At 40.1% G+C, this 27,153-nt stretch overlaps 1 protein-coding gene across 2 annotated transcripts; it reads right to left on the reverse strand.

Annotated features, from left to right (window-relative positions):
* Positions 1–4,698: 4,698 nt before the first annotated feature.
* LOC131227966 (putative D-cysteine desulfhydrase 1, mitochondrial) lies at positions 4,699–21,432 on the reverse strand. Of its 2 annotated transcripts, XM_058223780.1 has the most exons (10): positions 21,196–21,431; positions 15,273–15,338; positions 14,900–15,094; positions 14,321–14,431; positions 12,811–12,902; positions 10,882–10,974; positions 7,549–7,606; positions 7,352–7,465; positions 6,076–6,173; positions 4,699–5,093 (listed from the first exon to the last, which is right to left on the reverse strand). In XM_058223780.1, exons 1-10 carry the CDS (start codon positions 21,406–21,408, stop codon positions 4,889–4,891), a joined length of 1,245 nt encoding a protein of 414 aa, XP_058079763.1. In that variant the 5' UTR covers positions 21,409–21,431; the 3' UTR covers positions 4,699–4,888. The 2 variants fall into 2 exon arrangements, with proteins under 2 accessions (XP_058079763.1, XP_058079764.1); XM_058223781.1 differs by lacking the exon at positions 14,321–14,431 and having other exon boundaries at positions 21,196–21,432.
* Between the last annotated feature and the right edge of the window lie 5,721 nt (positions 21,433–27,153).

Raw genomic sequence — 27,153 nt, forward strand, 5'->3', positions numbered from 1 at the left:
ATAGAATTTTGTTATTTTGGGTTTCTTTATTAACGGTGTAATCAAGAATCATAGACATATAGACATTAGACATTATTTAATAAAATTATTTGATTTTTTTTTCTCTCTTTTTCTTGTGGATTCAAGGTTTTAATCACTTGTGGAAGACGGTGATCTTCCTCCTCACCTCTTCACGCCCTTCCTGCGGCAAAATGGCTTGCACGTAGGCCTGGCAATGAGTCCGGTTCAGTCCAGGTTAGGGTCATCCCAAACACAATAATGAACAGCTCAAGCAATCTGACCCTAACCCAACCATCTACCCATTGTCCAGTGAGTCCATCCAACCCGCCTACAACTACTAGAGTCAAAATGCAACCTGACCCAGCCCATTTTATTGCTGGACCCGCCGGACCTGACCGGTATACTACCTGTAATCTCTTATATTCTACCTTCTGGCTCTTATTGGAGTTTTGGTGTGTATGGCTCACTTTTACACACTCATAGCCCATCCATGGACCATGGTGGATCCATCATGGTTTGAATTTCTAAACCATGGGCCCACTTGAATTGTTAAACATCCATTAGTTCTCTACATCCTAAACAAAAGAAAAGGAAATAGACACAAAGCCAATAACATATGTTGTGGTTCAAGTGGATTGGGTCAGGTCATTTAGCCCGGCCTCAGCCCCGGCCCCCGGCACATTGATTCAATATATGGGCAGGTTGATTGAGAAGCCCAACCCATTAATATAAATGGCTATGTTGGCCAGCCCTAGCTCAACCCATAGTCCAGCCTGACCTGACCTGAACCCAGCTTAGAAGACCCGTGGGTTGACCCAACCCATTGTCACCCCTAGTTGCATGTAAACTTGGGTGAATCAATAAATAACTAAGCACTATGGAATGCATGGGCCAAGAGCTTGTGCAGTTTTTTTTTTTGTACAAGTAGGATTCATTGCCTAATGATCCAAACCACTGATACGATGAGCCTCAATATGGTGGCCCACACAACTTTTCACCACCTGTTATTGTTGGGGATTTGTGTTGCGGAATCACACAGATTTAGATCTAGGACAGCAATCCAATGGCACCAAGCACACATAAGAGAACACAAAGATTTAACGTGGAAAACCCTTGCGGGAAAAAACCACGGCACAAAGCGACAGAAATCCACTATGAAAGCATAAATTACAAAGAAAGAAGACTTATCTGATTTGAACAATCTCGAATATCACCCTTGCTACACCCTTTGATAACCCTAGAACCCTTTAGAATACATTTAGGAAGCCTTAGAATACTTTAAGATAGCCCTAGGGACCCCTATTTATAGTTTAGAAAACTCCACTTACGCACCTCATTTGGAAAAGTTTGAAAACCGCTTCAAATTTACGCAGTTCGCGCAGGATTTGCGTAACCTCGACTGGTCGAGAGAGCCCCTTGACCGGTCGAGCCATCCCCTCGACTGGTCGAGCGGCCCAGACACCAAAAATAATAGCACGTTGGACTTTGAGTCGAGCAGTGCTCGACCGGTCGAGCCAAGCTCTCAACCAGTCAAGCAGCGCAAATATGCCGGATTAAAGGCATCTGACAACAATTTCCACCATGCCTTCAATCTTCAACCGTGTATCTTGCTACTCTCTTCTCTCATCTTTGCATCATATCATAGCTTTAATCAACGCTTCTCGTGCACACTCCGTGTTTCTTTTACGCTATCACCAAGCCCAGAGAAGTTGCATAGAACTTGAACTTCTCTACAGGAATGATCTAGGTGAATATGTCTGCCGGATCTGAATCCACGTGCCTAACCATTTTTGCTCCTGTCTTCTTAAAAGGAAAGACGTAGTCTTCTTACCATCTCACCGCTACCCAATATTGCTTGTCGGGGTACTTGCTCACAACATTGATAGCCTGCAAAATAATCAGTCTAATCCAGACTATAACATACACTGCCAATCGCATTCGAATAAGGCTCATGAGATATCCTGCTTTTCCTCATCTATTTTAGTACATGTCCTGAGGAAAACTTGAGGAGAGACGCGTAGAGAACGCTCTCCGGCTTTACATGGTTCATCACATCCTTGATCAATACTTACCCAAGATATTCTTCCCGAGATAACCAAAGCTTACTTCTCTTCCAGTCTCAATGCCGAGAACCATCTTTGCAGCCCCCGATCCTTCATCCTAAATGTCCCACTTAATCGAGTCTTCAATACATTGATTTCAGACATGTCATACTTGGCGATCTACATGTCATCAATTCTTGACTCACCATGAAGGAATCAAAGCACTGCCTAGGCGACGAGTCGTACCACAACCTCCTGCAAAGTCTTTTCTTAGCCCCTTTAACTTCGAACCGCTCTGGTTGTTTCATGTAGATTTGTTCTTCCAATTTTCCTTGTAGAAGTGCAGACTCCACATCCATCCTTCTAGCTCAAGATTACATTGGCCAACCAGCGTCAATCACGGATCTAATAGACACCTATTATACTGTCGGCGCGAATATCTCTGAGAAATCGATCCATTCTCTCTGAGCATAACCCTTCACCACCAACCTCGCCCCGTATCTATGTTGTATCCTCCTAAAGATCCACTTGCATCCAACCACTTTCCGACCGACTGGAAGTTCCATCAGCTCCCATATGTCAGTCTGGTACAATGAGTCCATCACATGGCGTATAATCACCTTCCACTTCTTAGCACCAGGCTCACCTAGAGCCGTCTGAATAGAAGACAAATCCCCTGCGACATTTAGAGTCGTCCATGCACCTCGTCGATGTCATGCGATTATGTCGTGTGATTCTTCCCACAGGTAGCTGCTCCACCTGCTCTGTATCTCTGTCTGCGTGTCTCAGCCTTTCTGCCCTGCCCGCTCAGCATGCCACACACGTGCAAAAGTGAAATCCGCTACAGTCATTGCAGCTCCACCTTTTGAAGTGCTCTCAATCAACCTGTAAACATGATTGAGTTGTTGCGCTTTCATGACCACCCATGCCCCCTTAAATACCTTAAGATCATCATCAATACCTGTGTACTTGCATCATTTTGCCTCAAGTACACCAAGAGAAATCAGATTCTGCTTCGAATCAGGAACGTGCCTGACATCAGTCAAGGTACGCTCCACCCCATTAAACATCCTGATGAGCACTGAACCAATAACTACAACATTATAGGAAATATCATTGCCCATAAATACCTATACACCATTGCACTCCCTATAGCTGGCGAACCAGCTCCGCTGAGGAGTCATGTGAAAAGATGCACCTATGTCTAGCATCCTCTCGTCCTTACGATCATCATATGGTCATCTGATCGTAGACACAGACAAAACATTACCATCACATCCACTTGATCCATCTGATGTGGCAGCATTGGCCTCCCTGTACGAAGCCTCAGAATCTTCTCTCTTAGATTTAGGATTTTCACAATCCTTCTTCACATGTCATTCCATCCAACAATTTCAACACTTTACCTTTCCTTTGCCCTTGCCCCTGAATTTGGATCTAGAAGCTGAAGAACCTGTACCTTGTTCAGAATTCCTATCCGTCGTAATTAATGCCTCAGAAGTATCTCAATGTCGATGTTAAGCTTTCCATGGCCTTCCCTTGAAGGGCTGCGATAACAGTGTCAACACTCAGGGTTTTATTCGTGCTTCACATAGTATCCTTGAATGACTCATATGATGTCAGAAGAGAATTCAGCAACATACATCCTTATTCTTCATCTTTTATCACTTACTTCATATCCAGTAATTTGCAAACCAATTTATTAAAGTTGTTGATGTGAGCCTCCAGATCTCCACCCTCTACCATCTTGAAGTTATACCACTGCCGCTTCAAGTGTATGCAATTTTCAGAGGATTTTTTCGCATAGACATCCTCTAATTTCGCCCATAACTTAGCCGCAGTTTTCTCTCTCATGACATTGTAGAGAACCTCATCCGTGAGACACAAACGGATCGATGATAAAGCATTCTTATCAAGAGTATTCCATTCATCATCAGTCATAGTAGACTTTCGCTCCTCAAGAGCATCATCTTCGCCTTGCTTGATTAAAGAACTGATCATCTTGATCTTCCATAACTCAAAATTATTTTTCCCTAAGTACTTCTCAATATCATACCCAGTGCTTGCCATTATTACTAATCCCTCAGATTCAGATCTGTGCCCCAACGATTGCTCTGATACCACTTGTTGGGGATTTGTGCTGCGGAATCACACAGATCTAGATCTAAGATAGCAATCCAATGGCACCAAGCACACACAAGAGAACACAAAGATTTAACATGGAAAACCCTTGCGGGAAAAAAACCACGACACAAAGCGACAGAAATCCACTATGAAAGCATAAATTACAAAGAGAAAGGACTTACCCGATTCGAACAATCTTAAATCTCACCCTTGCTATACCCTTTGATAATCCTAGAACCCTTTAGAATACCTTTAGGAAGCTTTAGAATAGTCCTAGGGACCCCTATTTATAGTTTAGGAAACTCCACTTACACACCTCCTTTGGAAAAGTCCAAAAACCGCCTCAAATTTACACAGTCAGGACAGGATCTGCGTAACCTCGACTGGTCGAGGGACCCCTTCGACTGGTCGAGCCATCCCCTTAACTGGTCGAGCGGCCCAGACACCAAAAATAATAGCACGCTGGACTTTGAGTCAAGCGGCTCACTCGACCGGTCGAGCAGCACAAATATGCCCGATTAAAGGCATCTGACAACAGTTATCCTCACCATCTAATTCCTATACAAGAGAAATTTTACAATACAGATGCGCTCATGTACAGTTCTTCGCAAACAAAGAGCACCCTGTAACTGAAAACAGGTAATTACTATTTTTTTTCTTGAGAACTCTTGCTACAACCCGATGATTTTATTGCTAAAAATGGAACATGTTGGGGTGCTTTTCTAGAACATCTTTCCAACACCATCCTTCCTTGGAACAGATTCGTGGATGTCCATCCGACGCCAGTTCCCCACCATTGTGCCCATTTGATCAGTTTTGTCAAACAGCCCAAGGAGACCGCCTGTGTGTATAAAGAGAACTTTTCTTCCTTGCCACTTCGTTGGATTCTCAGCCATGTCTTCCAACATTCCACGGGCAGCCTTTCCACTGCAAGAATGCAACAACCCAATTAAAAGACAAATCAAATAAACCATTCCAAGTGGGTCATCAAAAACTCAAAGGTCTCAAATCCCTCATGCTGCCCAACTTCAGAGGCATGGATGGAATCAAAGAAACCATCCCATAGGCGGCCATCAAAAACGCAATGCCTCAAAAGCCATTGTTTTCTGTGGCTGTCAACTTCAATGACATGGAAATCAAAGAAACCTCCCATAGGTTATCGAAAATCCTACGCCTCAACTCATTTGCTCCCTATTACATTTATAGATGTAAAAAGGGAGAGGAATGATCTCCATAACTAGTTTGCACCCTGATATAGTGCGAATGAGTTGTATCAGACACACGGAGTATCTAGCCTACTTCTAATTGACCACCGTGCTGAAACCATACTAAATGGATGTTCCTAACCATCCAAACGAGGACCCTTTTTGTTATGTCCATTCACTTTCAAAGACATTGATTAGAAGGTTGCGGTTGATGGATCAAAGTGGTCCTTGAGGCACACAAGAAATATAAGGTGGGCCTATCGAACAGACGATCAAATTTCACAATTGGACCTGTTTGTCATAATTTTTCTGGACCATTCATTTCTCAAGCTATTAATCAGATGGTTAGGATTGTCTGGGAACTGCAGTGGGCCCATGAAGAGTGTTGAACAAAATAGTTGGTCCAAATTGATGAATTGACCGTCCATGTTTCCATATAACCAGTTTGCAGAGCAATATGGTGCATGCAAACTAGTAGTGTAGGATCATTCCCCAAAAACAAATCAAAATCGTGCATGCAAACTAGTAGTGTCGGAGGTTGGTTTGCATGTCAAACTCTGAAAAATCCATGTCACATTCGACACTGTACCCAGATCCCAGCAAAAGAGATTCTGCCCCCACAAACCACCAAAACAAAAAAAACAAAACAAAACAAAACAAGAACAGAAATGGAAATTTTGATACAGAATATGATCGTGTCATACCTGTAAACAGGGTCAAGAACAACACCAGTTGATGTAGCTATTTCTTTAACAAATTTAAGCTCCTCGGCAGTGTTCATTGCATAGCCTAGGCCCTTAGCCTATGAGACATAAAAATTACCAGTTAGTTCTAGTCCCGTATCAGCAAGGAAACAAAGATGGGTGCATTTTCTAAGAAGATCACCATGGTGCCATTGCTGCACCCAAGGTTTAAAAATGTTGCTATGACCTCATAACAGCAGACTGGTCATACCGCTATTATCATGGCAATGGCCCTATGAAATGGAAAATGGGAAAAACAGAAAAATGGAAATGCATCCAGCCAACAAAAGATAACGGACATTTTTACTGGAAAATGGCATCATGATCCATAACATAATGCCCTTAGCCTATGAAACACAACTCTAATCCATGTATGCATGAATCGCAGGATCCTTCTAAGTAGGTGCCGCTCCTGCTTTGAATTGCACTTTGGATCCTTGCACCTGCTTCCTAAGCATTTATACTTTGATTTTGAAACAGACGCTTCCCAGCTACCGCACTCAAACCTGTTCCCGCTTCTTTTCCCACTTCATGCAACTATATGCATGATCACTACTAAAACTAAAAGAAAAGATCAATGATATTGTGCAGCTCATCACAGTGGACTTGATCAATTATGACAGTTCTAGTTTTACTTCCCATAAATAATAAGATTGCTGTTTCCAAACTCTGTAGATTTAGGAATTCTCGAGATCTTACCTTTCCATTCTCAAAAAGGAATTTAACAGTATATACCCAACTATACTAAGAGGAGTTACATGATCCTCAGTCTGAGTTGCAAGTGGGACCCACGTCTAGAAGATAAACTGTTAAATCTGACAGTCACCAACATTGATGGACTGTCCCCAAAAGTCTTGACAATCTTAACACCCTAAATCAGACCCACAAATAGACAACTTTTTTTCTACTTGAAACTTTCACCTACAAATAGACAATTAAGGTAACAAGAGAGCAATGGTCGACATCCAACAGGAAAAGGCCAAAGATTGGATGTGTAGGATATTCCCATCTCGACATTATTGGGCATGTTTGATTCACTGTGGACCCGTTAGATGAACAACATCAACCATGGAACTATGGGCACTGCTTGCAGGAACTCAGGACCCAAGGGTACCACACAAATCCCCAAGCTGGGGATCATAGATTTCCTACAATAATGGACACAAACATGGGAAACTAATTAATGACATATGTAAAACAATCCAGCAATCTTTTGTTTATGTAAGAAACTGCTCACATCTTGAATGTCGACGATTTCATGCGAGTCAAGACCCGCTTGAAGTCCATCTATTAGGCCTTGAACATAGTCATAAAAGTAATCAGGATCGTCACAAACAGAGAATGCATGAACCTGCAGCAGCGAGCACTAGTTAAAGAAATCACTTGCTCAATTAGTGAAGACAAGGAACAACATCAGAAAAGGAAATGACATACTTTTGCCTTTAACTTGCTTAACCTTGACCCCAATGCCAGACCAGCAATAGTCCCACCACTAGAAATTGAGGAATGGGAAAAGTTTAGGCAGCCACTACACTCTAGTACTCAACATAGTTGCTATATAACAATTAGAAGAAAATACTACAAGAAAAAATATGCAAGATGGAATAAACATACAGGAAAATGGTACTATGAAGTTAAGCTCATGGGAGCTTCCATGGGGTCGAGCTCTATGGGCCTCCCCATGATGTGTGCTGGACATCCACGTCATACATCTCGTGGATCTCCCTAGGTTATGGGATGTCCCAAAATCAGTCAGGTCTGGAACCCAGGTGGCCAACACCATCTGGAACTGCATGAAATCATGCCTAAAAGATCTAAAATCACTTGGTGGGCCCCACCTCAGCTTGGAATGGCCTGAAACTTGGTGCAACCCCTCATCCAACTGGGACACACACAATTGGTGGACCATATGCCTGAACCACATCTCAGAGGGCCCTATAAACAATCATGAAGGTTTTAATGGGTGCTCATCCACTCTACATTGTTCCCTGTGGTGTGGCCCACCTAAATCATGGATTGGCCTGATTTTTAGGCCCATGGCCCATCATGGGAGAGGTGCATCTGATTCACAGTTTGGATGTCCAACACACATCATGGTGGGGCCCATCAGAGCTTGACCTCATGAGAAGCTCCCATGAGCTCAACCTCATTGTACCTTTTCCCATACAAACTGGATAACTATATTGGCAAAAGATGCAAAAAAAGTGTATATATGACATTGACAAGTCACACTTCTTAGATTCAAGTAATTACAATGGTGGAATAAAGTTGTCTATTCTTTGGAAGGGGAGCTGATACTCTAGATGCAAGAACAACAATCACCATGTTAAGAAAGAGTGGGGCATGTTGAAATTTTTTGTAGTTTGCACGAAGCATTCTTTGTAATTTCTATGTACTATGAGGGAATTCTTGTAATATATGTAGATCATATTTAGATAGCTTTGAGAAGATCTCTAGGATCTTGCTAGATAAGCTTGAGAATACTTCTAGAATCTCACAAGCCTATAAATAACATACCTTTGCATTCATTGCATTCATTTAATAGAGAAACGATTCCTATCATGGTATGCCAACATGGTTGCATAACGGCCGTAACAGCCAGTACATAATGGTAACGGTGGCAACTGTTGTGCGCTACAAGACCGAAGCGGCCGTAATGGCCATTACAAGAAAAAAAAAAAGGCCCGTAACAGCCCCGTACAGCCTTTTCTTTTTCTTTTTCTTTTTTTTTTTGAAAAAATCTGATTCAGCCCCGTTATGGGCCAATTTTTCTGTAACGGCCATTACAGCCCATATCATAACAGTAACGGTAGTAGCTGTTACAGCCACCATTACTGTTATAGAATACCTTGATTCCTATACTTTCTAGTTTTTTCAAGGTATTAGAGCAAGACCTATTATCCAACTTTCCTCGTAATTCAAGTAGCCCACTGATCAAATCCCTCCAACTCTAGCATTCAAAATTTACTGATCTCCAATCACGTGATGTGCTCATCTCATTCCCTCGGTTTGTTTTCATCTTCTTTCTTTTCCTCCACATAGAAAAAAGGGTCGTCTTCCATTGATTTCTTCTTCCCAAATCCTTTACTCCTTCAAAATCTCAATTTTTCATTAAAAGTAAAGAAAAAAAAACTTTCCTTTTCATCTCCCCTAAATATATCTTGTTCCATTAATTTCTTTCCCGATATCCTCTCTTCAAAATCTCCATCCCTTCCCTTAAACAATGGTCAGCTTCAGCTTTTTCTCAAATTAATCCTTCGTTCTCTCCATCTAAGCTCATTGGTGGTATTTGGAGATGCAAATTAGGTGGTGGGAATGAGGAATGTTGGTAACAATAGGAGTGGGAATGAGGAAATAGTAAAAATTGCTGACCAAGAAGTTTCCCAAAATGACCACTTTCGATATCTTGATAATTCATGAGAGTGGAGAGATTGATAAGGACGTTGCCCATAGAATTTAAGCAGGGGTGGAAGAAGTGGAGATGTGCCTCTGGAGTTTTATGTGATCGCCATGTACCACTCAAACTGAAAGGGAAATGTTAAAGGACGGCTCTAAGACGGCCATGCTTTAAAGGACGTAATGTTGGGCAATTTAGGAACAAGATGTCCATAGGATGTGTAGCTGAAATGAGGATGTTGAGATGGATGAGCGGCAAGACAAGGATAGAATTGGAAATGGATGCATTCGAGGGAATTTAGTAGTCGCACAAATAGGTAACAAGATGAGGGAAAGTACACTTAGATGGTTTGGTCATGTGCAACGGATATCAAGAACTGCGCCGGTTAGGAGTGAGTGCGTACAAGTTGAAGGCTCAAAAAGGGCAAGGGGAAGGCCCAAAAGGATGTGAGTGGAGGTAGTAAGAAAAGAATAGATGGCCCATGGTCTGACTGAAGTTATGGCCCTTGATAGAGTGGAATGGCAATGTATGTAGCCAACCCCAATTAGTTGGTATAAGGCTTAGATGATGTTGACCAGCTTCTACTTGGAGCCAAGTGCCAACAAAGTCTGGCATGCATTTGGCGTAGGTGGAAAACAGCACTTGCAGTAATGGCTTCCATTCTTCCACATTTCCCCCTCCAAATTACAAGATATCCACTGGAAGGTACAGAAGATATCTCACTCAGGAACTGAGAATTTCTAATATATCCTTAGAAAATTGAAGCTTCCAAAAACTAATAAAATTGAAAAATATTAGCCACCTGTGGTAAATCATGAATAAGCAAAATACATGAGAGAGGAACTGATTTCAGAAAGTGAATAGTGAATCTAAGAGAATTGCTTTGCTTTCCAATTCTGAACCAACACTCAGCACTCACCAACATAAATATGTCATCATATCAGTATCAATATTTCATAAGGACGTGACAACATTTTGACTTTACTAAACATTTCTTACACTGAAACATGAGACAATTCCCAAGTTACAGCAATAACTTGCAATGCTATGTTACTGAGAAACAAAGGTATGTGGTCTGGAATTGTTACAGGCTTAGAGCTATGCAATTTTGTAAAAACCTGAAATTCAGGAAGCATCTATTACTATCACAAGAGATTGCCCATTACACAATACAGAAGTGTTGTAGCCATGCTGATACGTGATTCATATACTACACTGCTTTTAATTTATTTTTTTTTAAAAGGTAATTCATATACAATATAACTATCACTTTGAAGGTCCAGCTGAATAATACACAACATAGTTGTATTAGTATATGAGTTAAGAGGACTGTCATGTGTTAGCTGTGGTTTGCTAGAGAAGAGTATGACCTGCCACAAGCTACAACAATGTCATCAAATTGACTTTCACCAAACCCATTCTGAAGTTGCTGCTCTATCTCCCTAATTGCTTCAACGTAGCCCCTGAGAAATAAACAATGAAAAGGGAAGCAAGAATTGTTATATAACCTACGTGCTGTACAGAGAATGGATGAACCAAGCATACACCCTATTTAAGAATAAGATAAAAGCATACTCCTAGCTGACTATAGGAATGCTGAGACAGACATAATGTGTGATGATCAAGGAGAATACAACCAAATTCAACATCATCAATGCTACCGAACAGAAGAGCAGACAAACACTTCAGTTAAACTACCTACCAAACAGCGCTGGAGATGTACATATGAACATGCAAATAGATTTATTTTCAGACATGAAAGCATATTCACATACTATGGTGCATGCATAGTGCATACAGTACTGCTGTGGAAATTCAAAGGTGTCATTAAATAAATTTTAGACCTCACAACTTAAAGGCCAGCCAAAACAATCAGCCTCTGATCTCTTCCTTAAGTGTATCTGCTCAAATCGAGTGAAAGTAAAAGAAAAATCTAGTAAAAGTGTGGCAGACAGAGAGAAGGAAGAAGCTTTGCTTCTGCACCAGGAGTTCTGCTCCATCCTATCCGATTAAAAGAATCCACTTGGATTAATACAGCAGAGCAAAACCAAACCCAGAACATAACTTTAAAACCCTTAAAAACCAAGGTACACCTTATACAGCAGGACCACCCATATGCCATCATCTGTTTTGTTCATCTGCGAGTAAACCCCACTCTGCAGGGCCAGTAAGATCCAGATGCATGAAAAAAAGACAGAAAGAGCAGTGTCTCCCTATACCATTCTCTATCTATTTCACCATTTGCTCTAGCAAATATAAAAACAAGAAATTAAGATAACAGCATGGAAGTATGGAAAATGAAAATGTTCTAACAGCATAAAAAAATCGGTGGCATATTTTGAATAGAAGTTCAACATGATTTTATTATTGTCGTTGTTGTTGTTGTTGTTGTTATGGTAGAAGTTCAATATACAAGCCAAAATTTTGAAGTAGCAATGAAAATAAGATTAGTGATCATTAGTTTCACCTGTTGCAGAATTGACTTGAGTTATTAAATTAAAAACAAAACAAAAAAAGAAAAAAGAAAAAGAAAAAACAAAACAAAAACAAAACAAAAACAAAACAAAACAAAGCAAAGAACAAAAAAGAGACTGGAATGCTAAAGATAGAACATCAAAGTAATTGATAGAAGATTAGATTATAGTTAACATCCACGAACACCAAAACAGATAGGAGATGAAATTCCAGATATCATCTCCATCAGAGTACAAGACATCCACCAACATAAGCTCAGAGAAATTATATGGTCCTTAGCCTCATCAAATGTACATTTGCTGATGGCTGGGATTCCATACATGTTGGGCCAATTATTCAGTGTTCCAGAACATAGGTCTGATGGGCCCCACTGCGGACTGTTATGCCCCAAAAACCTCCCAGATTAGGAGGTTCTAACCCTTCAATACTTGGCTTCTTTACCATTGAATGTAGACAGTTGATGTATTTGTTTCTTAACCACCTAGTTTTAGGCCACTGATCAAAGGGTTAGGATCTCTTCCAACCTGTGATATTTTTGAGGCATCCCACATCCATGGTGGGGCCCATCAGGACCAATGTTCTAGGTCACCAAATCATGGGCCCCACAATGGCATTGAACTGTATGTTTGATGAGGCTCAGGACCCTAAGCCCAAGAGAACACATCAGTGAAAGTGGATTGCATACGCCAGTCCGAAGCTCAACATGGTAAAACACCAAAAACCTTTGACATGAACAAAAACGAGCAGATCAAATCTGCATTAAGCTCCTGTAGGTAAAACAAGTAAAAACTACTCAAAAGAAGATTAAGACATCCCAATCTCACCAGGTCCCTAGTGAGTTTGATCCGCCAACAGGAATGACATATGGTCTTCTCCCCTCATTTAGTAGCCTCTCTTTTAGCAAGTTGCCAAGAGCCTGAGGTCCAAAAAATAAATATAAAAAGATTATGCAACTATCAAACTATGCAACAGAAAATAAAGGAATTTCTAGTAATATCAGCAATGAGGAAGTTGGTAAACAACATAAATATGAGGTAATTAGCTCTGGCTAATACTTCTTTTTATTAATGTTACTTGCATCCAAAAAAGTAACATTGTTGGCAGAGAGGCAAAACAATAGAAGCTCTCTAATCACATAATAAATTTTTTGGGTGCTCCTTATGTGCATAGTTATGAAATTGATGTTGATTGAAGGAAATCAATTCTCATAATGGTAGATGAAATGGTCGGAAGATCCTATGATTAATGAGGATAAATGAAGAGCCGAAGGTGCAAACAAATTCTCCATGATCTAGTTGACATTGCATTTGAGTTTATAACCATGAATAAACCTGAAGACGCTAACAAAAAAAAAAAAGACCTCTGTGAAAGTTGTGAAACTGAGATGGAGAAAGATTGAGTTCCAGGTTTTCCAAGAAAAAGATCGAGTTTCATTTCATTAGTTAAAAAGGATATTTGTACACATTTAATATACAATTGTTATGATAATGTTATGGTATCATAAAAGAACAGCAAGTGCATTGACCAAATTTCTGTCAACAAATAAGAAGATACTCCAAAATTCCCAACAAGGGACTCCCTTTAAGCTGATAAAACATGTAGTCCTCTGACAACTTCCCATCAAGAGCCAGAATGCAGGTTTCTCCTCCAATGTAGCTTTGGAAATAGATTTCCAAGAAATAAATTTTCTCCTCTAATACCTCCTTTTCCTTTTCTCTTTTCAGGCTATCACATGAGGATGCATTTTCATTGAATCCTGTCATATGAAACAAATGGGAAAATTCTGCCAACAAAGCATCACAGAATACTCGTGATTTGTTTCTCTCATTTATCAATAAGATGAAGCTCTGATACCTTTTTCTTATGAATACTGAATACATGAAGCTACAAAACCTGGTAGTTGAAGCTCTTATTTTTGTGAAACAATACTTATTCACTGCAATAAACGAGATATCTAATTAAGCAGTACAAAATCATCGTAAAAAGAAAATTGGAATGTGTCTATCTTTATTTAATAATAACCTGAAAATAAATATAGATACTCTTGGAAATCATCTTAACTAGAGAATGAAAGAATGCTGTTTTCCAAAATGTAAATAAAAACAGAAACAAATTCTCACAAGTTCAGAAAAAGTAGGCAATTTATACGAAACTCTCTATTCTTTAAACCACATACAGTTAAAATAAATGAAAAATAGTGCAATAAGTCTTGGAAGAAAATAAAAGAATCAAGGCAATGAGTATTGGCAGATAGGAAGACCCTGAAAATGAGTATAAATGTAGCAAAAATAGATAGCTACAGAGGATGAATGGTTTGGGTGGGACAGGACAAACCATGCTCCCAATTTTTGAATATTCTTCTTTTGAGACAAGTTCAACGTGCGCTCCTACAAGCCGCTCAACAAGGAGATTTCCTGTCAAACCAGGATCTTTGTCCACTAGAACCTGCATCACATAGAAGTAAATATCTGGGTAGATTTATCGCAAATTTGGAGATTAAAGAATAACGAGGCAGGGATTATATGATCATCAGCCCAAAATTAGGTGATCCAGATTCCAGACCATTGATTTGATGGGACAAAGTGGATGGTCCTTGCCCTAACAATCTCCTCGATGAGAAAATCCAAAGCTTTCAATTGATACCCTGCTAAATAGATGGTTAAGAAAAGAAATATGGCTGTGGTCCAAATTCAACTGAAAAGAAGGCAAAAGATGAGATGATTAGGACCCTCAAATCTAGGAGATTTTTGGAGCATGCTCCATCAAGAGTGTAGTACATCAGATCAACTGCTGGAGCCCAAAACCATGGGCTCATGTATACTAAGCACATGAGGAAACTATGCATATCCTCAGGTCAAGGATCATATAATTTCTCTAATAACAAAACAAGGTGCCAAGAGAAAAACAAGAGACCTTGGATGTGCGTAGTATCAGATAACAGTCAAGGTTCAAATACTTTGCAGCCACAGCTGTTGCACGGCAGTGGTTGCTCTGAATTCCTCCTATTGTTATAATACAGTCTGCATCATGTGCTATTGCATCTGCCATCAAGAATTCCAGCTTCCTGACTTTGTTACCACTCAGTTGCATTCCTGAAAGATCATCACGCTATATAGTTCGAAGATTTTCTGTCAGTGTACAAATATATGAGGGCAAAACATAATGTCATTTTCACAAAAAATGGTATCAAAACTTCCAAAAGAAGAAAATGCATTTCTAGTAGCACGATTGGAAGGTGACAATATCGAAAACTAAATAAAGCTCCGAATTGCTTATGGGTGATTACCTTTATGTATACCTCAGTATCTTTCGGCAAACCCGGAAGATTCCATTTGTGAATTGGAGTGGGAAGCTGAACAAATCAAAAGATTTTTCTCAATAAAACAAATCAGACATTGACCCATGAACGGTTACAGCAATTTGGTATTACCATGAAAAGCAACAACAATTTGGAGTCTACTCCTCCAATGTTCAAACTTCAAACTAAGAGAGGCAATTACAATTTTGTAATCTCCATTTAATTGAACTAGTTATTGTAATGCAAATCAATAGTTCATCCAAACATGACCTAGCCATAATTATACACGAAGAGTAGTATGGGTTTTGAACTGCAACTGCAAAGTAAGGCCTTCATAAAAGTAATAACATGAGGCAATTTCAGAATCTCAGATGCAAAAGCAAAATGTCAAGAAGAGATAAGTGCATTTTTTTGTATACTAAATCACATTAATGTCAAAGAATCCAAACCACTGCAAAAGAATAGAAAAGACTCATACACACCACTCGAGCAAAATGATACATATGAGGTTGTTGTGTTGTATCTACTGCAGAAATGAAGGGGATAAGAGTATGCATTTCTTTCATAATATAGCTAGCGCAAGGGCCTGGAGAAATAGAATAAGCAGTTTGGTAGTAAATGGTAATAGGACATCGGATGAGGGGCAATATGCATAGGCTACACTTTTGTTTTCGATGCGGAGGCGGGCTCGGGCTTGGTTGATAATCTTCAGAAAATCATTTTGCTTTGATGCAGTTTCTGCCTTTCTAGGCTAAGCATCAACATTGCCAGAGAGTGGAATGCTTAAGAGTCCAAGTGTATGGTTGAGAAGCTTTCATAGTTGCCCGCCGATTTCAGATGTAGAAAAGGGGGCCTTTCCTTCAACGTATGTAGGTTTGTCTCTATGCATTGGGAAGCCGGCTAGGTACCTTTGGGATAAGATTATCGAGATGAAGTTCTCAAGTTAGAAGCATCATTATCTATCTTTGGGAGGCCGCTTAACCCTTATTAAAGCAGTCTTTTCTAATATACCAGTGTAGTTTATGTCATTATTCAAATGCCCTAAATCAATGCTAGATAGACTGGAAAAGTTGAGAAGCGATTTCTTGTGGCAAGGGGTGGAGGAGAAAAGGAAGTTTCATCTCCTTAGGTGAAAAGATGTTTGTAAGCTAGTATCTTAAGGCATAGTAGGTATAAAGGATTTGGGAACTATGAACATGGTGCTTCTTGGGAAGTGGTTATGGAGATATAGTTCTGAAGAGAGAAGACTTTGGAGGGAGATTATTGCTAGTAAATACAAGGTGTCGAAGGGCAAATGAGGTGTGAAGAGCTCATCTCTACACCGCCAGTCTAGTCTTGGAAAATAGTGGCTTCGGTTGAGTATTTATTTAGCAGAGGGATCTCCTTTTTCTTTGGGGGTCAGGACTCGGGTTCGCTTTTGGGTGCATGTATGTTGGAGAGATGAAGCACTTCAAGAAGCTTTCCCCAAAGTCATTCGCATTGCTTTAGATAGGTTTATTTTTGTGGACGAATGTTATTCGATATGCGGTGGTTAAGTGAGGTGATCTCCTCCTTACAATAGGGAAATGACAGATGAGGAGATTTATGGAGCTGACGAAGATGCTGAATCTTTTGAAGAATGTGATTCCCTCGGTTTAAGAAGAGGACTTGATGATTTGGCAAGGTCATAGTTCAGGCCGCTTTTCTGTTTGTTCTTTCTATAGTATGATCCATGGATCGCCTTGCATTCATTTATATCTGCTCCATAAGTGGTTTTATGGAGCTCCTCCTAAGGTGGCGGCATTCGTTTGATTAGAGGGAAAAACGAGAGTGTTAAATATTGATAATTTACAAAGAAGATCCCTTTGTTCTTCCCAACATCTAGTTGATGTGTATGGAAGAGGAATAGTCGATTGATCACCTCTTCACTCACTGCACATTTGCTCGAAAGGTGTGAGACCACTTACTGGATGCTTTTCATATTGCTCAGATGATGTCAAAGTTGGTTGTAGATCTTTTATGAGCCTGGCATGGAGGAGGGGTGGGGAAAGTTGGGAAAGCTATATGGAGATTGCTTATTCTAGCGATTTTGTGGTCCATATTGGGGGATCGTAATAGGCAGTGTTTCCAAAACAAGAGCTCATCACTTCAAGAGGTCATTAGGGAAGTTAAATGTAATGTCTTGTGTTGAGCTTCTTATGCTAAGGCAGTTAAATCTACTAATTTATCCTCTATTTTTTGAGGTGTAGTGTTGGGTTGTATCTTTTCGCGAGTTTTGTGTGCTTCTAATAAATTTTATTCTCTTAAAAAAATTTAAAAATATTTTTTTTTTTAAAAAAAAAAAAGGAAGCAACCATCAAATTGAAATTGCATTTGTCCAAGTCCATTTCGAAAGTATGATTTCTAAGGAAATGACAGTCTGGTTGTTTCCATCTCATTGAACTAGTAATTGCAATTCAATTTGATTTTGCATCCAAATACGCCCTAAATGTGGTCACCTCATTGCTCAATGAGATAGGTGTCATTCTCACAATGCATCAAATCTGGTCAAGTTCTGCTGGATCCTAGCTTCAGCAGATGAAAGAGTGGAGCTTATGGTATGTACCGAAGGAACACGACATAATACATATGATGCGGCAAGCAATATGCAAAGGCTGCCAAATTAATGCAGAATAATCTTGTATACTGCCCATTTCAAGTGCATGCTTATTTTTCAATTTCTGGTTTATGCAAACTGTGAAGAATGAAGAATTATATGATATACCCTTTTTTAAAAAACAAAGAATTATATGATATGAGATCTTCGTCTTTGCACAGCGCATGCCGGTTTTCGTGTCCAACAAGTGGGCCCCATGGTTCACTAAACCAGATCATTGGTCTGTTTTGCACCTTGCGTTCTACCGTGGATGGACCATTTCATAAAATCTCCCGGATTAGAAAATGCCTCCAATATTGGGACTCCTTTCAGTTGAATATGGACCGTTGCTTTATTTCTCTTCTTAACTATCTATTTGTAGCACACAAATTGAAAGGTTGAGATTGTCTTACTGCGAAAAATTTTTGAGCATTGACCATCCACAGTTGGGCATAGTAGACAAGTGGTGTGGATCATAGAGCCATGTGCATACTAATTTAGAAACAATCACAAAAAATTCCACATCCCACATAAAGTCAAGCATTCAACAAGGGGGATCTACAAGGGTCCAAGTCTACACATGCAAGGGCTGGATCAATTAAAATTATAGACCAAAAAATAATCAAAGGAGAGTAGATTCATCCACACATGCAAAGGATTATTTTCCCAATTCAAGGGATTCACATATTTCAATTCGGGAAACCCTAGGGTTGTAAAAAGGGAATAGAACTTGGGAGTTGGGATTTAAGATAATGTAGGGTTAGGGTTAGGGAAATAGGGTGATAAAGGAGTGAAATAGAGGAAATAAACGAACCCGAGGTGATCCACACGTGTGGATAGCGGCTGCACCCAGACGCATGTGAGTGGGATCCTGGCCGCACGTGTGTGGGGCCTACGAATCTGAAATTGGCCAACTTAGGTCTGGTCGACAAGGGGAGGTCCACCTTCACGCCAAATTTCGAGATAATCGGATGTCTGGTTTTTACACGTTGCTCCGCCGAAGTTTCAGCCCTCCTGCAGGGCCTGATTCTACAAATCTACTATAGAGGAAGGATTAGCTGCAAAAAGGGATGGATTTGGAGATGGGATGGTTGTGGGAGATGATAAATATTGAGGGTAGGAGACAGGGGTGATTTGAGATGGGTGTGGCTTTGCACCACGGTAGTTAGCCCTTCGAAGAAGGGAAGGTTTAGCACCGAATTGGATTTCCACGACTCAGAGAATTAGAGAAGCAGGAAAACGCAAAATTTTATTCATAATATTCAATGGAAAAAAAAACCTACAAGGGGTTGCCTATTTATAAGAAAAACTTATACCCCAAAAGTCGCACCATGTGCGCAACCTATTACTTAGAGATGAAGTAACAAAAATAACAACTAATTAAAGCAATCTAAACTGTCCATGATATTCCTAACAACAATACTAAGCAAAACTCAAAGTACTAGATCATCTAGAGTAGTGGGCCACGATCATGAGATCCAATGGTGGGATCCACATGACGATCGGGTCTACTCTAAGGAACCAAAACACAGTCCTCTAACTAGGAGGCCCTCCCTAGACGTCGTCATCGATCCAGATCAATGGTGGGACTCTCCTCCTCCTTGCGTACGTGCGTAGGGGGGCATGCATGTACACGAGATGTCCCCATCAAATCTTGTGCATGTTGTGCAAAGATGCAGGCTGTGTATTAGAACATACTGCCTGAAAAGCCAATAAATAAATAAAAGATGGAAGGCATTATATCATACTCTACGGGAGTATGGTGGAGCATATGTATCATGAAGCCAAAGCAGTAGTAGATTTTTTTGGCTAAAAATGCTTCAAAAAACTATCAGGTGTGGGTGGGTACTACACCTCCCATGATGGTAAATGTGTTACATACTAGCCTTTTTTGTGTTGGTTGCCCTCATTCTTTATGTAGTTAGTTTGTTCGGTATTTAGGAAATGGACGGATTGATCACATGGCACGCACGTGGATCAATCCAAACTACCAAATTGAGGGGCCCAATGCAAATGAGACAAATCCCAAAAGACCAAATAAATGATCCTGACCATGAAATTTTGCACCTTCAAGTTTGGGCCACTAATCATTTCTATTTATCTGTCCTGATTAATTGGTCCGCAATAAGATTGTGATGATCACCTGGTCAGTGTGATTCGGGGCCATGCCCCATTCATACCAATATCCACGATTTGGACAATCAGCAATTGACGCATACATGTGTGTGCAGATGATCAACCATACTCTACCCGACCCACCCCCCCCCCCCCCCAAAAAAAGTCCAAATTAAGAAATAAAAGAAGAAGCAAAAAAAAAAAGAAAAAAAGGATGCATTTTCATTAGATACGCCCACATTAGGCAAGAAGAGGGCGACTCTATCAGCAAGTGTGGGTGCAAATATCAAATTTCAAAGAGAAACTGCATAAAAGGTCGTTTGGATGCTTGTAAAGTTTTAAGTTGTAAACACCTTGCACCTGAAAAGAGTTTTAGGTGTAAACTGTTTACATGTTATTCTGTTTGGCTTTTAAGTGGTAAAGTATATACGGATACATAGATATGTGTTTGGCTAACATGTAAAGTATCTACAATGTAGAAGTAGGTATTCACACCAAATAGAGCCTACGGCAATATATCATGCCAAAATCTGCAAATCACATAAAAAGGGCTCGACTTTTATTGGGGCTTAGGAAAACATCAAAGTACACACGCTGGACAGATTGGATTTCCTGCATCCATCACAATTGTCCCCACAAACAATCTGGAAGACTTTTAATGGTGGGTGTCCCATCCCAAATGTGCCCTCTCATGTGGCCCATCTAATAATCAATCAGGCTGTTTTTTCAGAGCCATAGGAGAGCATCAAGGGACACACATGATGGACAGATTGGATCCACTTTACACATCATGGTGGGCCCCACACATCATGAGTGTGCATCAACCATTGTGTTCTACTATGTATAATATCTTTTCAGTTGTAAAGATTTTTACATGTAATCTGAAACATGGCTTTCCTGTAAAAGAAAAAGGTAAGTTTACCTATAGCCCCTTCACAGCTAAGGATTTTACAAGGATCTAACTGACCCATAAGGTTTACTAGATAAACACGTAAGCATAACCAAACAAACAGCTAAGTTCAAAACAAAAACCGGACCAAATTTCAATATTTTGCCATTTAGGCCGCGTTTGGTTGCACTATCAAATCGAATTGCAGTTCGGTCACTTCCACTTTACTGGGAAAAAAGGGGGAAGATTTTATCGCGACAGAGAAATAAAAAGGGAAGGGGAGAGAAAATTACGTGTCCGAGGGAGAAGATATGGGAAGGGATGGGGCTGAGCTTGGAAGCAGCCCATGGTGGAGGGGTGTACGGCCTCCTGCTGAGGAATCCTATTTCCTTTGCGTTGGGATTCACGCCATCTGTTTCCATGATTAGGGTTTTGAGGGAGCAGAAGTGCTTGCAAGCAGAGGAGGGGGTGAGAGCTGGGCGGAGAAAGATGGAAGAAGAGCCCATCTGTTTTTTGTTTTTTTTTTCTTTTGGAAGGAGGTACTTTATTGGAATTTTACAAAATCATACATCATGCATATGATATTTACATCTTAGTCCTATTTTCAATTAAGTTTTCATTAATCATTTTATTGTCAACTAATGCCTACCTTTTAACTTAGACGCAGATTGCATACGGTGCAATGTGGGCCCCACTATGATGTATGTGTTTAACCCATGCTATCCATCAAAATTTCCAAATCACTTTGGGGCACTAGCGCGAAGACACCACGGATCAAAAATCTCAGGTGGACCACACCCCAAGAAACAGTGGTAATGAATCCCAACAGTTGCATACTTGTTGTGGGCTACAAAAGTTTTGAATCAAGTTGATATATGTTTTTTCTCTTCATCCATATAAGTCTACGTGTTCTTATAAAGTGTTCTTATAAATAGGTTGGGCGGTAAACAAATGTCATGGTCAATGTTACAGAGGATACTTTTCAGCTTTTCTACAAATACAAGAATAAAAGTAAGTACTAAATCTATGAGATTTACCATTCAATTTGATTTTGTTTAGTTGGGTTGGAGTTTTTTTAACCAAAGGTCATGTTATGATTTTGACTTCATAAATTAACTTTGGATGGATAAAGGGAGGGCAAAGTTTTTAGTTCTTTTTATATTGTCAAACAGTTAAATAATGAGAGAGTAAGTGCCAAAACAAAATTGAAAAAGTTGTCTCATTTAAAATTCTAATTATAGCATCCTTCTCTCACATTTGATATCACTTTTCTGACACAGAGAAATGTGCTTTAACATCTTCTTTCTTATTGGAGGGCATTTAATCAGCACTGTCGTTTCATATGGTATGGTCCAGTTGAGATTTGTATATGCTTAATATTGGGTGGTTGGCCCAGAACAAAAACCAAAAAATAGTAAAAATGAATGAACAGCATGGATTTACAAATTACAATACATACCATGCATACGCAGATTTGCTTCGCTATCGGGACTTTCTGCAGTGGAAAGCGTTGTTGGGACCCACATAGATTTATGTAACAAATCTAGTCCGATTCATCAGTTTTGAAAGACAAAAAAAAAAACAGGAATTTAAAAATCAGGCAGATCTAAAACTCATGTGGGCCACACCACATGAAACGGATGGGATTGGACGCCCACTAATGAAAATTTTGCTGGAGCCACAGAAGTTTTGTATCAGGATGATATTTGTGACTACAATTGTTTATCTGAATGGTAATAACCCTATGAACGGTTTGGATAGCCTATACGCATCATTGTCAGCTCCACAGAAGGTTTTAATGGTGGATGTTTGCGTTCCCGTCTTTAATGTGGTGACGTGGCCCATAGTTTTCAATCCAGTCCTATTGTGGGGAAGCGGATTGCCTGTGACCCCACAGAGATATTCCTTTGCCTGGGTTGTGTGGGGCCCATAAATATGTCCGTGACAAATCCACTCCGTCCGTCTGCTTTGCAAGACCACGAAGGACAGGCGGCTAAAAAATAGGCTGATCCAGAATTCATGTGGGCCATACCACACATCGGGATGATATTTGTGCTTACAGTTTATCCTGGTGGTAATGACCCTATTAACCGTTTGGATGGTATATAAACATCATAGTCAGCTCTAAAAACGTTTCAACGGTAGACATTTCTGTTACCACTGTTTCATTTGGTGCGGCCCACCTGAGCTTTGGATCTATCAGAATTTTAGAATCCTCTCCTATTTTGGCCTTTCAAAACAGATGGACGAAGTGGATTTGTCACGGACATCTCAATGAGACCCACACATCCTCGGCACAGGTATATCTCTGTCAATCGGGTCACAGGAAATCCGCTTCCGATGTCGAGAATTTTTCCAGTTGAATCTGGACAGGTGTTGGTTTTTGTTTTCGGCCGTCTATATGCGGGCTACAAATCTGAAGGTTGTGATTGTCTTATAGAGCAGAGTTTTGATCATGAACCATGTGCACACGTATCAAAAGTGAAAACCCTCGTGTACGGTGATAGTTCCCATTCCTTATCACTGGAAGGACCCATTCGTGTGCGTCGTGTGCTTGTGTGAATGCATCTGCATCAATCCAGACCATTGAAATCATACATCGGGCCTGACACAATAAATCACATTGATTGGATGATCCTGATCATCTAAGAAATGGTAATTTTTCTCAACTACCCTTTCGTGGGTCACTACATTCTTTCGGTCTGATCCTTTGTTTAGAAACCATCCACGTTGGTGATCACGATTTGGATGGTTCGGATCCAGCCATATGCATTCTATGTGGACACACTGGTGGGTGTTCCTGTGGGGGATATGCCACATCAGGAATGATCAGGTACTGCTCTGCTTCCTTTTAAAGCTGGCAATGGGCCTGCCGACTGGCTTGGGCTTTGGACTGGGCTTTGAGCTGTTAACTTAGCCTGTTGGCTGTTATTGGGTTTGATATGCATGGCCCAATTACTTTTGGGCCAGGTCCTGGTCCATAGTCAAGTTATTTTACCTAAGGTGGATCAACTTGATTTCACATCTACATGTCTTTTTCCGTTTGTTTGGTTGCGGGTTATTTTTCCTTCTTAACTGTGAAGCAATATTATTAAGCATAGGCAAAAAGAAAAGACAAAACAAAGATTCCTAATTACTTGAATAATTGTTATTCTTGCAATTGCGGTATCTTGGTTTTTACTTAATCTTTGGATAAGTATGAACCATAGATGATATATTTATGGTGCGAAAAGTAGAAAAGCATATTTGGTTTCCAACATCATAAGTAATTTATCGAAAGTTTGTTTGGTCCCTCTCATATCCATCGTTTATCATGTGAGGCAAACTTTTGATGTGGATCATTCATTGTGTGGGCCTCACCTTTAATGTGCGATGTCCATAATGCAGGGCCCACCTTTGTTGTGTGTCATTCATCATTAGGGGGCAACCTTTAATGTGTAGAGTTCATTAGGTAGGTCTCACCTTTGACGTTAGTCATCCGTCATGCCGTGCCCACCATCAATGTCATTGTCCATCATGTGGGGCCCATCTTCAGTATCCACTGCTCATCATATAGAGCTCACCTTTGATGTGGACCACCCATCAAGTGGGCTCACCTCTGATGTGGGTCAGCCATCATGTGGGACCCGCTTTGGATATGGGTCACTTATCATTAGGCTGACCTTTAATGTAAATTGTCCATCATGTGGGACCCACCTTGATGTGGATAGTCCATCATGTGCGGCCCACCATTATTTGTTTCTCATCATGTAGAACCCACCTTTGATATAGGTTGCCCATCATGCGAGTCTCACCTTCAATGCAAGTGTAACACCCCATTTTTTTTAACGGTGGGTTCCACCATATCCTTTGGTGTAGCCCACTTGAACTTTGGATCAACCTCATTTTTGGGCTAATGCCCTAACTTGATCTGGAAAAATAAATGGACGGAGTGAATTTTTAATAAACATCATAAGTGGGGCCCATCGTGTTTTTTTTTTTAATATAAAAAAAAAACAAAAAACAAAAGTGACGTGCCTGTGCACGTCACCTAAAACTAATCCCACTTCCCAAATTTCTCTCTCCTCTCTTTCTTCTCCGTAATACAACTACAAACTCAAACTCATCTTTGGCCATCAACCCACCATTAGCTCCAGCATCAGACTTCAACCGAAAATAATGTCGACTCTTCTTCACACTTGACAAGAGATGTGCGATATCTGCAAGCTTCCAACCACAATACCCACTAACCAAGTTCATTGAAGATTCAAAATCTACCTTCCTTCAGCCCCGTGGGACTCATCTGAGTCATCTAGAACAAAGGGCACGTTAAGATCTATCTTATACAAGAATCTGCCATTGAAAATCATGACATCTCCTTTGTTAAGTAGCCACCACATGGTCTACATGAAACACTATTTCAGATTCAAATAAGAAGTCATCTGGGCCGAATGGACCGCATTTGTATCGATCTTAGATCTTCTCGCCTAATCCAACCATACATGGGATATGTCACACTAAATCAGGTAGGTGATTTTCTCGATTGAAAAGACTGCATTGTTATATACTTTCATTTCATTAATGATTTATTTCGTAATGCTGATTTAAGACATTTAATGTTGGTTTTACATGATGTAAAATGCATTTATTTGATTTTTAATATGTGGAATAAATTCATTTGATTATTGTTAAATGCTTTTAATTATATTATGGGTGTTCTGCCCTGAAAGGACCATTATGTTATTTTGATACGGGTGTTCTGCCCATGGTCATTCCTGAAAGGATAAGCACGGTACAGATGCTTTGCCCAGGGTCATACCCAAAAGGATCGGCACGGGTGCTCTGCCCTGGGCAATTCCCTAAAACGATCAACACACACGGGTGCTCTACCCTGGGTATTTATTAGAGCTGGGCATTGGTCCTGATCGGATCGGATTAAGTTCAACTCGACCTGATCCGAAATTCTACAGGCTTGACCCGAATCCGATCCGATCCGTGCCCGGATCTGGGTCACATGATCCGGACAGATCCAATGCATGGTTTTCATGACTCGAACAGTGTCCGACTCGGGTTGGAAAATCAAGTCGGATCGGGTTGGGTAGAATTCGAATATATAAATTTAATTAAATTGTTACATGTGATGTGGTCTACTTTAACCTTTAATATACGTACTTTTTGTACTCAATGGCTAAAATAATATGTAAAAATTGATGAACGGCTTAGATAAGACACACACATTATGGTGGGCCCCACATAGTATGAAAGAACTTCCTAACTAACATATATAGCGTTTTTAACTTTTTATTAAATCTTTGACGTGCAGTGCACGAAAATCAAATTACTTGCCTTTCTTCAAAGTTGTACAGGTGATTTCTTAATCCAAGTGAGCAAGGTTTGTAGATCTAATCATAGGGTATGTGTTATATCAAAACCGTTCATCCATTTTCCAAGCTTGTCTTAAGGCTTGAGACGAAAAATAAGACAAATTTAACTATCGAGTGGACCACACGAATGGTTTAACAGTAAAAATCATTCTCTACTGCTATTTGTGGTGTGGGCCACATGATCTTTGGATATTATTTATTTTTGTCCATAATACTCTATAAGTATCTCTAAAAGTATATGAACGGTGTAGATATGATAAATACATCACCGTGGGGCCCATAACTTTGATCTCCTTTGAACCGTCCGTACAACACAGAGCTCGAGGAGCACCTGCAGCTCGAGGCGGCCAAACGTATTACAGCTGGAAACGGATTGGCTACTTCCTTGGCCACCGAACGTCCGTGCTCTGTGGGCCCCATCATGATGTATGTGTTTCATCCATGCCCTCCATCTATTTTTATAGATCTTTTTAAGTCATTATAAAAAAAAAAAAAAAAAAAACTAGGTATATTGAAATCTCAAGTGGACCACATTATAGAAAACAGTGTTAAATGAATTTTGACCATTAAAAACGTTATGTAGGCCATAAAACTTTTCGATCAAGCTGATATTTATTTTTTCCCTTCATCTGGGTCCTCATGACTTGATCAACATATTTTATGCAATCTATATGTTTTATCCACATCGTCCATCCATTTTTAGGAAAATTAGGGTAAAAATAAAAAATATATTTCATACTCCTGCTCGCCTATCGGTTCAGGTCTATTCGGTGCGGTTCGGGTCCCAATCAGTTCGGGTATCCGGGTCGAGTCGGTCCGAACAGAGGTCTATCCGGACCTGACCTGAAAAAAAAAAATTGGATCTGGAAACTACAACCCGATCAGGCC

The sequence above is a fragment of the Magnolia sinica genome, chromosome 15, assembly GCF_029962835.1.
Source record: "Magnolia sinica isolate HGM2019 chromosome 15, MsV1, whole genome shotgun sequence".
Taxonomy (NCBI): domain Eukaryota; kingdom Viridiplantae; phylum Streptophyta; class Magnoliopsida; order Magnoliales; family Magnoliaceae; genus Magnolia; species Magnolia sinica.